This window comes from Camelus ferus, chromosome 13 (assembly GCF_009834535.1).
Source record: "Camelus ferus isolate YT-003-E chromosome 13, BCGSAC_Cfer_1.0, whole genome shotgun sequence".
Lineage (NCBI taxonomy): Eukaryota > Metazoa > Chordata > Mammalia > Artiodactyla > Camelidae > Camelus > Camelus ferus.
This window is the reverse complement of record NC_045708.1, coordinates 6,620,003-6,633,038: the sequence shown is the minus strand read 5'-3', so window position 1 is coordinate 6,633,038 and position 13,036 is coordinate 6,620,003. Positions and strand designations below refer to the sequence as shown.

At 38.0% G+C, this 13,036-nt stretch overlaps 2 protein-coding genes across 5 annotated transcripts in view; one reads left to right on the top strand and one right to left on the bottom strand.

Annotated features, from left to right (window-relative positions):
• NMNAT1 (nicotinamide nucleotide adenylyltransferase 1) overlaps positions 1-5,064 on the bottom strand; it is a 22,074-nt gene extending 17,010 nt beyond the window's left edge. The window contains exons 1-2 of one of the 2 annotated variants that reach the window (XM_006178385.3): positions 4,950-5,064; positions 4,183-4,311 (exon numbers count right to left, since the gene is read on the bottom strand). The gene's annotated coding sequence lies outside the window, so the exon portion shown is untranslated. Of the gene's footprint in view, positions 1-4,182; positions 4,312-4,452; positions 4,591-4,949 lie in introns of those variants that run through there. The other variant, XM_032495149.1, reaches the window with a different exon arrangement.
• Positions 5,000-13,036, top strand: LZIC (leucine zipper and CTNNBIP1 domain containing). 3 transcript variants are annotated; one of them, XM_006178384.3, is made up of 8 exons: positions 5,000-5,118; positions 5,764-5,923; positions 8,753-8,861; positions 9,914-10,049; positions 10,392-10,490; positions 11,776-11,871; positions 12,043-12,124; positions 12,628-13,036. In XM_006178384.3, the coding sequence occupies exons 3-8, from the start codon at positions 8,761-8,763 to the stop codon at positions 12,684-12,686; spliced, it is 573 nt and encodes a 190-aa protein (XP_006178446.1). In that variant the 5' UTR covers positions 5,000-5,118; positions 5,764-5,923; positions 8,753-8,760; the 3' UTR covers positions 12,687-13,036. The 3 variants fall into 3 exon arrangements, with proteins under 3 accessions (XP_006178446.1, XP_032351043.1, XP_032351042.1); XM_032495152.1 differs by having other exon boundaries at positions 5,069-5,118; positions 5,768-5,923; XM_032495151.1 differs by lacking the exon at positions 5,000-5,118 and adding an exon at positions 5,179-5,491.

The window sequence follows — 13,036 nt, the reverse complement described above, 5'->3', positions numbered from 1 at the left end:
AAAGCAAGGCAAGAGGATAAGGAGTGTTGGAATTCTAAATAGGGTGGGCAGAAAAGGCCTATCATGTGACATGTGAGCAAAGAATTAAAGGAGACAAGGGAGTGAGCCATGCAGACATCTGAGGGAAAAATGTTCTAAGCAAAGGCAACAATGCAAAAGCCCTGAGGCAGAAACATGCCTGTCCTGCTCCAGGATCTCCTGAGAGATCAGAAGGGTTGAGCTGGGATCCTGCTTTCCCAGCAGCCCTGCAGCCAGCCCACCCTCCATGTGCTGCTGAGTCCCGGGGAACCTGTCAGCTCTTTATCCTTTCTGGGAATACTGTGAATCCCTGAGGGCTGGCAAGATGAGGCTTACACGGCCTCAGATAAAGAACAAGTTTATAGTGTGTAGCACAGGGAACTATATCCAATATCTTGTAAGTAACCTCTAACGAAAAAGAACATGAAAACGAATATATGTATGTATATGGATGACTAAAACATTACGCCGTACACCAGAAATTGACACAACATTGTAAACTGATTATACTTAAGCAAAACAAAATAAAACAAAAATTAAAAAAAAAAAAAGAAAAAAAAGAAGAAGAGTTGAGACAGAGGAATAGTAGATGTCATCAGAAAGTAAGAGGGAACCATTGCAGGGTTTTTGAGCAGAGGAGTGACATGATCTAACTTATATTTTTAAAGGCTCTCTCTGCACAACATTGTAAACTGACTATGCTTCAATAAAAATGTTAAAAATAATTATAATAAAATAAAATAAAATTTAAAATAATAATAATAATAAATCAATAAAGGATCTCTCTGGCTGCTGAAGCTGAGAACAGAATGTAGAGGGAAAGAGGGTAGAAGCAAGGAGACCAGATAGGAAGCTACTCCAGTAACCCAGGTGAGAGCTAATGCTGACTTCAACCAGGGTGGTAGCAGAAGTGATGAGAAGTCATCAGATTCTAGGTATATTATAAAGGTAGAGCCAATGTGATTTGCTGATGGAGGGGATGTGGGTTGTGAGAGAAAGAGGAGTCAAAGATGACTCCAAAAGTTTCTGGCCTAAGCAACTAAAAGAACAGAGTTACCTTTAACTGAGAAGAGAAAGATGGCCGTGGAGTAGGTTTAGGGGAGAAGATCAGTAGTTCAGTGTATAAAGAAGTTACATTCAGGATGTATATTAGATATCCAAATAGTAATGTGAAGCAGGCAATGGAGAACAGAGTCAAGTTCAGGGGAGAGGTCCAGACTAGAGATTTTCTAGATTTGAGGTTATCTGCAATAAATGGTATTTAAAGTCATGAGACTGGATGACATTACCAAGAGGATGAGTGAGACAGAATGGACCAGTGGTATGGGCATCACCTGGGAACTGGTTAGAATACGAATCACAGGCCCTATCCTAGATCTACTGAATCAAAATCTGCAATAGAACAAGATCCCCAGATGATCTGCATGCAACTTAAAGTTTGCAAAGCACTGCTTTAGAGCACTCTTGCAGTCCCCTCTTATGGACAATGAAGGGTGATAATGGAAAGGATGGTGTCAAGGATTTACAACTGGATCAGCTGACTGAATGGAGGAGGAGAGGAGGTGAAGGAAAGAGATTTCTGACTTAAGCGACAGGGTAGATGGTGAGCCAGGAGTCAACTAAGCACAGGTTGGAAGGTATATGGAGGGAAGGCATTAAGAGACAGACTACTATTTTACAGGTGTTGAATTTGAGGTACACATAGGACATGCAAGTAGGGAGATCCAGCAGGCAGACAGAAACAGAAAGACTAGAACCTGGCAATAAAACCCAGAGACACTAAGACTACCTTCAATGGGATATCATGGTTATAGGAAGATTGTTTATTTCATTTTTTTTTTGAAGAATAGAATTAGAATGTTGGTAGGTTAAAGGAAGAGCACAATTAGGAAGCCACAGAACCTGCAGGAAAGCAAATAATTGATGGAGAAAGGTCCTTAAGGAGGCCATAAAGAAAGGATTTTGGGGACAAATTAAGAGGATAGCTTAAAAATAATGGGGAGAAATTAAAACATATGTCCACACAAAGAATTGTACAGTTCAGCTTTATACACAATAGCCAAAAACTGGGAACAACTCAAATGTTAATCAAGAATTGAATGAATGAAAACCGACAACATAATGCCATTTGCAGCAACATGGATGCTCCTGGAGAATGTCATTCTAAGTGAAGTAAGCCAGAAAGAGAAAGCAAAATACCATATGAGATCGCTCATATGTGGAATCTAAAAAACAAAAACAAAAACAAACAAACAAACAAAAACAAAGTGTAAATAAAGGACAGAAATAGACTCACAGACAGAGAATACAGACTTGTGGTTACCAGGGGGGTGGAGGGTGGGAAGGGATAGACTGGGATTTCAAAATTGTAGAATAGACTACACTGTATAGCACAGGGAAATATACACAAAATGTTATGATAACTCACAGAGAAAAAAATGTGACAATGAGTGTGTATATGTCCATGAATAACTGAAAAATTGTGCTGAACACTGGAATTTGACACAACATTGTAAAATGATTATAAATCAATAAAAAATGTTAAAAAAAAAGAATTGAATGAATGAATGAAAAAACAAAGTTGGTATACTTATATGATGGAATACTATTGAGCAATGAAAAGGGGCAAACTACTGACACAAATAACATGGATGAATCTCAAGAGACATTATTTTCAGTGAAAGAAGCCAGATACAAAAAAGTACACATTGTATGATTCCAGTTACATGAAATTCTAGAACAGACAGTTTACTATAGAACAGACAGTTTACTGTGGAAGGCAGCTCAATGGCTGCCTGGGGTTGGGAAAGTGAAAACAGAGGGCAGAAAGCTTCAGGGTTCCTGCCATGGAATCTTCATTTTTTTTCTTGTGTGCTCCTCACTAAATAGCAATACATTGGGGGAGGGTATAGCTCAAGTGGTAGAGCGTATGCTTAGCATGCTCACAGTCCTGGGTTCAATCCCCAGTACCTCCTCTAAAAAATAAATACATAAATAAACCTAATTACCTACCACCAACAAAGAAATGTAAAAAAAAAAAAAACAAAACAGCAGTACATTCACTTATTCTCACTGGGTTTATTCTTTATAAATAAATATCTAATTATGCTATGTAACTATAATGATGGTGATAATTATACTAATAGTAACTCACTGAGTTCTTCCTGTGTACCAAGCAATTATACTAAGCACTCACATGATCCTTACAACACTCCAGTGAAGAAGGCACTATTTTATCTCTTTTTTTAATATATAAGGAAACTGAAGCTGTTGATTAACTTGCTCAAGATCTCACAGCTCATGTAACAACCTCAACTCTAAAAGTTCTTACTCTTAACAGTTACACAAGACTTAATGACAGTACAGATTATCTACCAATAGACAGTTAAAAGAAGTCCATACGTTCAGAGAGTCTTTGGCTCATGGTACTTCTTGTTAGCTGCTCAGGTTTCATCTGTCCCTGCATTCTCCCTACCCAGCTGTAGCAACTTGTGGTCTGTGGACTCCCATCCCAAGTTCAAGCTAAAGTGTTCTAAACTCCTCCAGCTGCCAAGTAGTATTTACCTGGTTTTCCAGTTATGACTCCCAGTTCTGAGGTTATTTTCCCCAATGCTCTCTTCTGTGACTACCTACCTAACATTCATTCCTCTTTTCCCAATTTCTTCTCTTCCCTCCCCATTCGTCCTCCAGGCTTGGTTTCTTTTTTGTTTGAGAACTGGAACCCAAATCAACTTCCCTTGCCTATGTACTAGTAATACTTCTTCATTAGCCACTAACTCTAAACAACAACCCAAAGGTATGTAAGACTACTCTCAGCAGAGACCTGCTGAATCAGATTAAGTCATTGAGAAAGAGGAGGAGGCACATACAATGAATGTATGGTGAGGCTTTTCCTCCACAGCTTCTAAAATTGCACACACTAAAACCAACACAAATGCCTGAATAGAACACCTTACTATCATGATCACAATTAGGGGAAGCCCATAGTGAGAAAATGTTTATTCAGCAAAAAGTTCTTCAAATGGTGAAAGAAGTATATTTCCCAGTTTTGTGTTATGTGGCACTAACCCTATTTGTTACTAAGACTTCAAAAACGTTGAGACTTCCACACATATTCACATAACAAAAATGAGAGATACTTATACTAACATAAAAGCCACTTACTTTTACAAAGTAAATTCTGTGAATCTGAAGCATTCTGCAAGGTAGGTTATTGGAACCATTCTAACTTGAGTGTCAACAGTCTTCTCTAGGTTGGGCTGAGAATGGTGACTTCACATCCAAATTGTAACTCTGAAAAACAATTTATGGTGATAAGTAAGAAATTTTATGATCAGACATAACTGACAAATAATTCATTCCCGTAGAGTTCTAATGGTAATCTTGGGAGTTTGCCCTGGGAGCCTGAAACAGAATTAACTTTAAAGATAATACCTCTGAAACAATTTCGCCGTAAACCCTGATGGTGTCTTGTGGACTAGTGACTTAAAGGAGATGAGCTGAAAACGGTTTCTACCTAATTTCTGAGTAACTTTGAGAGTGTTGCGCAACTCCTTCTAAAGAGGAGAGCCAAACAGCTTCCAGGAAGGTGGATTTGGTCTTTTACAGATTTGGAGAGGATTTGGGAGAAAATAGAAGCTCCTCCCACCCCCGCCCCACTTCCGATAAGCTGAAGAACCCTCTAGAAAAGACATTTTTTTCCAGGGTGAATTCACTTGTTCCGAAGGTCAGAGGCAAATGTACCCAGGTTTTTGGTTCCACAGAAAGAACTCGTAAAAGGCAGGTTGCCCTTGCTTCGGGGACAGTTGTATATGACCCTCAAAGACCCCACATCTTGAACTCCCCTGTGCTGGCTTGCGACTTTTTAAAAAAGAGTCCTTGGCTGACTCCCCTGAAGTCAGGTTTCTCAGGGGCCCGGGGTGGGGACTTACCACGTCCTCAGGGCCGACCGGTCCGAGTCCTCCGGGAGACGACCGGCAGTCCGGACGCCAGCGAAGGTAACACCCGCGGCCGCTCCCTCATTGGTTCTCAGAGGCCGGAAGTCCGTGCGTCCGGCGGAAGTGCTCCTTCTGCGCGCGTCCGCCGGGCCGGGGCCCTCAGGTAGGCGGGGTCCCTCGCTCCGAACTGTGGTACGGAATGGTTGGGCAAAGGCGCAGAGGGGACTCTGGGGGCCTGAGGTGGTTGTCCGGGTTCTGGTCAAGGAAGACCGGAAGAGTGTCGGGGCCCGCGGGTTCCCGGCGACCTCTGATAGTAACCGGGCCTCGTGGAATCGGCCGCAGTAGGACCCAAGTGCGGGAGCTTCAAGTTCCTCGATGGGAGATGGGGTTTGGGGCTGTGGCCAGAGCTGGTCCCTAACCGCGTCGGGATGGTCGAGGTCTGGACGCTGCTCACTTCCAGCCTGGAAGCCGTGTGCGCTCCGATTTTACCTTTTCCGTGCTTCTGGATTTGACAACTTCCTTCAGGGCTAGTCTAGGTGCGGAGTTTTCCTCAGTAACACCCTTGGCCTCACGAGATAAAAATCTTAGAAAAGCTGCCAGAGGCACAGTATAAAGAGAAAAACGGTTTCTCCCCCTCCTCCATCCTCACTCCCATCTCCTACCCCTCACTACCGCCCTTTAATGTGTTCCTAGAAGGAGAAGATATGTTTCAATTGCAGGTTGCTCGAGTGGAAGTTTTCGGGACTGCTTTAGGCCAAGATTATATATAGTAATTAAAACTACTTGTTAATGGCTTCCCTTTTCTCAGCCAGCTCCACCCCCAGGTGGTTTGAACTTTGAGCCTCTTGTAGACCTGATGAACAGTTTCGCTTTCCTCACGTTTATGACACTTGGAACTTCAAGAATTGGAGGTTTATGCAATTTGAGACCCGTCAGCACGGTGCAGAATTCAGAGTACTGAGAGACAGGTGAGCATGAATGAGTACCTTCCACTCCAGGTTACAGATTTTGAGAGTGATTTTGCTGTTTTTGTACAAGGTGCACCACCTTTATTGAATACTAGGTGGTGCCCGTGAGTTAATCTTTCTGGGATAAATCTCAATGTAGCACCAGATTAAGGGTTTTCAAGTGCCTCCATCTTCCTTGAAATTCATTTAGAATAGCTTTATCTGCTTAAAATATGTTGTGTCTTTATACAGTTCATCCAGTTACCCAATATCTAGTCTGTATTAAGGGCTGAGGAGGCCAAGAAAGGAATCAGACTCATTTTATGTTCTTGGTTTACAGTGTGGAGAGGAAGACAGACAAACAACAAGCTATATCACATATAATTCAAGGCATACATAGTGCTAAATAGAGAATAAGATGTAGAATGTAGTGGAAGAAGCAGTCAGTTCTCATTATTCATTTACCAGTTATTTATCCAGTACCTTCTCTCTGCCCAGCATTGTGCTAGATACTGGTATACAAAGAAAGTGTAAAATCCCTACTGTCAGATAACTCATAATCTAGTGATTGGTAGGGAACCAAGGAAGGCATTACGGAGAAAGTGAAACTTGACTTTGAAGAATGGCCGTGATTGATAGAAAAAGATTCAGGCTCCGAAGAGAAGAATGAAGTACATGGCATGTTTTGAAACAGCAAGTAGTTCTGTGTGGTTAAACTGTAGGAAATTAAGCCTGAAAGACACGTTCAGTGTTACTTTGGGTTTGCACTGACTTAGATTGGAAAATTCAACAGATTTAAAATAATACTTAAATGTATTTCCAGAAGAAATTATACATGAGGCATAGTTATAGTAAATTACCCTCTGGCTAGCATATTATACATGAAATATAGCTGTAATAAATTACACTTCTGGCTATAATGCAGCTCATTTATGCGTACATGTTATTAATGATTGAAGTTGATTTAAGTCAGTTTTAAAGGGTATAGTAGTAAGCATAGATTTTCACTGATTACATTCTACTTTGAATATAATGTAAGGAATCATTTTCATTAAAGTTCACATGTCAGATCACTGGATAATGATTATGTGTAGGAAAATTTTAAGTGCTTTCATAGGTTACCCTAGAATTTAGGTTTTGATGAACGGTTGTACCTCATATTAAAAGTGTTTCCTAAAAGGAATGTAAGTTCAATTTTTTTTTTGAAGTATAGTTGATTTGCAATGTTGTATTCGTTTTTTGATGTACAGTATAGTGATTTAGTTGTACATATGTGTATTCTTTTTCATATTATTTTTCATTACAGATTATTACAAGTTATTGAATATAGTTCCCTGTGCTGTACAGTAGGGCCTTGTTATTTATCTATTCTGTATATAGTAGTTTATATTTACTAATCCCAAACTCTTAATTTAACCCTCTCCCCTTTCCTCTTTGGTAACTATAAGTTTGTTTTCTATAGTTTAATTTTTATAAATGGAAAAATGTAAATGCTATAAATGTTAAGGTAAATGCATACAATATCAACACACCAAAATCAGTAGCTTGTCTCTACACCTGCAATAATCAGAAATTGTAATGACAAAACCCCTGTTTCTGATATTAACAAAAAAAAATACAAAATATGTAAGAACAGCCAATTTTCAAGGCCTTTTTTGAATAAAACAGTACTTTTTTTTTTTAATTAAAGATCATAAAAGGAAGCCTAGATTTATGGAGAGATATATTGCTTGATTGGAAGAGTCAAATTTCAAGGATACAGATTTTCTCCATATTAGTTTTAATATAATCTCTGTCAAAATTTTAGATGAATTTTTTGGAACTTCACAAACTGATTCTTAAATTCATTTAGAAGAGAAAATGTACAAGAATAGTCAAAAATTATTGGGAAAGAAACCCATAATAATAAAGGCAACTCCTTACCAGTTATCAATGTATACCACCTCTAAAGCTATAGTAATTAAATAGCAAGGTAATGCCTTAGGGCCAGACTTGAGTCTGTTTCTATTGAGTCTACATTAAAGGTAGCATAAATACAGGAAACAGTGTTGGGCCAATTGGCTATCCATTTGAAAGAAAATAAAAGATAGATCCCTACTTCACAGTATTAACAACAACAACGAAACCTTCATATGCTTAAATACAAAATACTATGTATTTTTTTAATCTTGAGATGGTTAGGGCTGCTTTCATGAGACACAAAACTAAGAAGATGTAGAGGAGAAGATAGATTTGGCCATTAAAAATAATAATTTACCATAACAAAATATACTATAAAATTTCAGTCAGGGACCAGAGATAATATTTGCCACATAATTACAAAGACTTTATACCCATGCTATATAAATCAGTAAGAGAAAGATAATCCAGTAGAAAAATGGATGGTTTCCAAAGAAGAAATTCATATCAAAAGTTGTTCATGCCCACAAGTCATTAAGTAAATACACATAATGGCCAATGAGGTAATACTAGGAGTATTCTGAGTCCTGGAGTGTACTTATTAAGAATGAAAAAGAATGTTAAAATGAATCTTGTAAAGCAAAGTCACACCTGATCTACTTTTTAAAAATAAATCTGTATTTTCATCTATTGAATTTTTTTTAAGTGAGACCAATAGTGAAGACTTCTGATTAATTTGTCAAGTCAGTTAAGAAGACTGCTAGGCATTTTTGTGGGATGTTAATACTGTATGAATTTAAACTTTTATATACTAAGTGGAGGTTTTCTTTGCACAGCTATCTTCCCTACACCTGTAGCTCAGAAAGTATAGGCTATTTTAAATTGCACTGCTATACTGAATCATTTCAAATAACCAATGTATCTTCTATGTGGGTTTATTGTTTTACTTAGAGATTAAAATGGCTTCCAGAGGAAAGACAGAGACAAGCAAATTAAAGCAGAACTTAGAAGAACAGTTGGATAGACTAATGCAGCAATTACAAGATCTGGAGGAATGCAGGTAATAGTATAATTGTATGCTGCTGTGCTGTAAAGTGGCCTCTCTTTGCATCTAGATTATAAGCTCCGTGTGTGCAGGCCCACGTGTGATTTGGTTTCCCCTGTAGCGTTCTTCACAGTGCCTTGTCTGCTGGAGAACTAAACTCAGTGCAGGCTTTGGAGTTATAAAGGCTGGGATATGAACATTTTTAAATTAATTGCTAAGTGAATGTGCACTTGGGCAACATACTTAACCACCTCAAGTTTCCATTTCCTCTAGTGTGAAGTGGAAATAGTAACACCTACCTTGACTTCAGTATGTAAAGTAGCCCAGCCTGGTATCAAGCTGAGAAGGTACTACTTGAACTTCTGGTGTGTGTTTTCAGCTTTAAATGCTCAAAGGACTAGGACTACTCATTGCCTTTTTAAAAACCTTGAAAGATTGTTGTGAATATAACTGATGAAGGGACAAACACAATGCTTGGTCCAAAGTAGGTGTTTGATAAATGGTAGCTGTTTTTGTAGTAAATGTTTAATAAATGGCTTGTTTGGTTAATTAAAAATAGCCTCTAACTCAGATGGCCAGCACTGCATTGCTATTGTATTTCAAGGTGCATAAACTTTACCTACCATTAATGATAATTGTGATAATAATAGATGTTTAAGTACCTGTTATATGTCAAGGACTTTTTATCTAGTGCTCATAGCAACCCTATAAGGTAAGTACTATCATTATCTGCAGTTTATAGATAAAGAAACTGAGGCTCGGCTATGTTAAGGTTGTACCATTGATTCAGAGACTGCTTAAAAGGAAGTTATTACATGGTTTGTTAAGTGTGCCTCATTTTGGTTAAAAAAAAAATTTAATTGTTAAAGTAACCATATTGCAGGAAAACACCCATACTAATATCTGAACACATCCATCATTAGTATTTTGATATTTTCTTTCAGCCTTTTTCCCCCAGGATATTTTTTGTATATGTATGTATCTGAAGTCTTAGTGAACAAATACTAAAGTTGTTTTTTTTCACTTGGAATTCTATATTTTTCTGTATTATGTTCACTATACATCAGAGAGGAACTTGATACCGATGAATATGAAGAAACCAAAAAGGAAACTCTGGAGCAACTAAGTGAATTTAATGATTCACTAAAGAAAATTATGTCTGGAAATATGACTTTGGTAGATGAATTAAGTGGAATGCAACTGGTAAGCGTTACGTACGTAGCATGGTAACACAGGGTGGCTTTGTTTTTGTTTAGGTTTTTTTTTCCCCAGGATGTATATTTAGGATAGAAAATGTACCCTTTTTGGGGTTTAACTTCTAGAGGAATGTCTACATACGGGTAAAACAGCATATGCTTCTAGATTTTCATCTAGTTTGTATTTGACTCCAGTGACTTACATTGAAATAGCAAATGGTAACTAAAATTGTAACAGTGTTTGATGAACACGGAAGACCTATTAAGAATTGAAGACCTATCAATCAAATATTGTAATATCTGATTTGTTGGAATATTTTGGTTAGTTTTTACCTTGTTTTATTTCTAGGCTATCCAGGCAGCTATCAGCCAGGCCTTTAAGACCCCAGAGGTCATCAGATTGTTTGCAAAGAAACAACCAGGTCAGCTTCGGACGAGGTTAGCAGAGGTAAAGTTTCTTTAAATTGATCCAGTTGCTGTGTGTATTTCTTTTCTCAGTGCAAGAATTTGCTCATTATGTCATTCTGAAGTTTAAAAATCAGTCAGCTGAAAATGCACAACACCAACAGTGAACCCTAATGTGAAGTATGGACTTTGGGTGATGATGAAGTGTCAGTGCAGGTTCGTCAGTTGTAAGAAGCGTAGCACTCGGGTGGGGGATGTTTATGACAGGGAGATTATGCATGAGAGGGACAAGGAGTATATGGGAAATCTCTGTACCTTTTGCTCAATTTACTGTGAATCTAAAACTGCTCTAAAAAATAGTTTATTAAAAAGAAAATTAGTTAGTTGATTTTAGAGGCACAACCCACAGTTTTCTGACAAAATTAGTCCTTTGAGCAATTATTGTTGATAACGAATGCAGAGGTTTAAATAGTATACGGGAGTTTAAATTGCTACAGGCCACTTCTGCTAGGACTTCACATGTAAGGTTTTACTATTTACTTCTGGAGCCCTAAATTGAAATCCCACCTAGAATTCATGAGCAGCAGTGCTTTATGCATGTATGGCCTTTCCCATCGAAGAATTTCAAACATCTTTATAAACCTGATGCTTCAGGGAGTCTGTTTATAGACTTGAACGTAATTAAGACATTAGTAAGTTATTGCAACAACTAGTAATTTAATAGTATAGTAGCTAAGAGCATGGACTTGGGTCATACTGGCCGGATTTGTCCCTCTCCTCTGCTATGGAGGTATGTGACATTGGGGTAGTTATTTTCTTCAACCTTTTTGTGCCTGTTTCCCCTCTGGTAAAATGGTGACAGTGATAGTCCGTCCCAACCTCTTATGGTTGTTACGAGGTTTAAATGGAGTAATATGTGTAAAGCACATAAAATAGTTATCAAGACATGCTGTCAGTGTATCTGGTGGTAGAGGTGATATTTAACCTGAGTTCCAGGAGATCTGTTACCAGTCATCTCATTTAAGCCTGTAGATCACACTTCAGTTTAATGAAATGTGTTCTTAGAGGATAGCTCCTCTTTAAAGGAAACTATTGACCTGCTAATTCTTTGGTATTGTTTATAACTAAGATAATGGTTATGCTGAGCGTCAAGATTTATTAGAAGTGTGTAATAGTGTTTCTGTCATGTCTGCCTTGAGTTTTATCTATAGTTCTTTATCATATTAATCAGCTAGAGGACCTTTTATTAAAAGTAGATCTAAAAAGCTGGATTTTTGCACAGGATGTTTCTAACTTAAATACCGTATGCTTTGCATTCGTCTATATAGATGGATAGAGATCTCATGGTAGGAAAGCTGGAAAGAGACCTGTATACTCAACAGAAGGTGGAGATACTAACAGCTCTCGGGAAACTTGGAGAGAAGGTACCTGTATTTAATTTAATATATCAGGTATAAAGGAAAAAGTGTGAAGTATTTGGTATAAAACTTCTTGATCTGTGTGGTCTAGTTTGTCATCCTAAAACGTTCTTAACCGTGGTTCCTAGAACTACTTGTTAACACTTGAACTCACTCCGCCGGGCTTTGTTCGTTTAGCTGACTGCAGATGACGAGGCCTTCTTGTCAGCAAACGCCGGTGCTATACTCAGCCAGTTTGAGAAAGTCCCTACAGACCTTGGTGAGTACGCTCCTATTTCTGAAAGCTGGACGTGAATTACTGCTCCAGATTGACAGATGGTACACGTGAGATAAAATGATGGCCTTTTCTTGAGTTTAGAGGTGAAACCAGAATTGTTTCCTTTATAAACCCCTTTTAATGGGTTTACTTTCCCAATACTTTTAATTTAAAATAACCAAATTAATATAACCTACTGTTTTAAAAATATGTGTCGGCTAAATGTAAATACAAAAGTAAAGTAAACGAAAATTTTACATGTTCTATTTCATACCTAAATTAGAGTAAGTATTTGTAACCGATAAATCACCCTACATAGCTGAGTTGTTTGTGCAGGGGGAAGGGAACTGGGATGGCAGTGGGAAGGCTTAGGGGTAACGCACTGATAATAGCAGCTCACTTTGTTTTCTATTTTAATATCTATGTGATAGATTTTTCTTTCTTTACCTGGAACTGTGAATACATTTAAAGTGACATTTTAATTTATTATGTGTCTTTCTCCTTAGGCTCTGGAGACAAAGTTCTTGCTTTGGCAAGTTTTGAGGTTGAAAAAACAAAAAAATGACATGATATGAAAGCTTGAGACATTGATCACATTTTTGTTGTAAATGGCGTTTTTCTTCTGGGGATTTTGAGTCATTGCAGAGAAATCAAGAGATTCTTGAAATGCATTAATAACCTAAGAAAAGGTGACGGGAAAACATGCTTGTGGCTTCTGTTCATGCCCTTCATCACTGCTTTGTGCAGGGATGTCTGCTTGAGTGATCCTGGGCTTGCTGGGATGGAGGGACTAATGGACCTTATTCATTATTATTTGTGTGATTAAGAGAGAGAAAACAACAGTTTCTCTGCCTGTTTTTATTAAGGTTCCTTGTCTTTCAGTGCTGATAGTAAATGAAAAGATGTGAACTGACA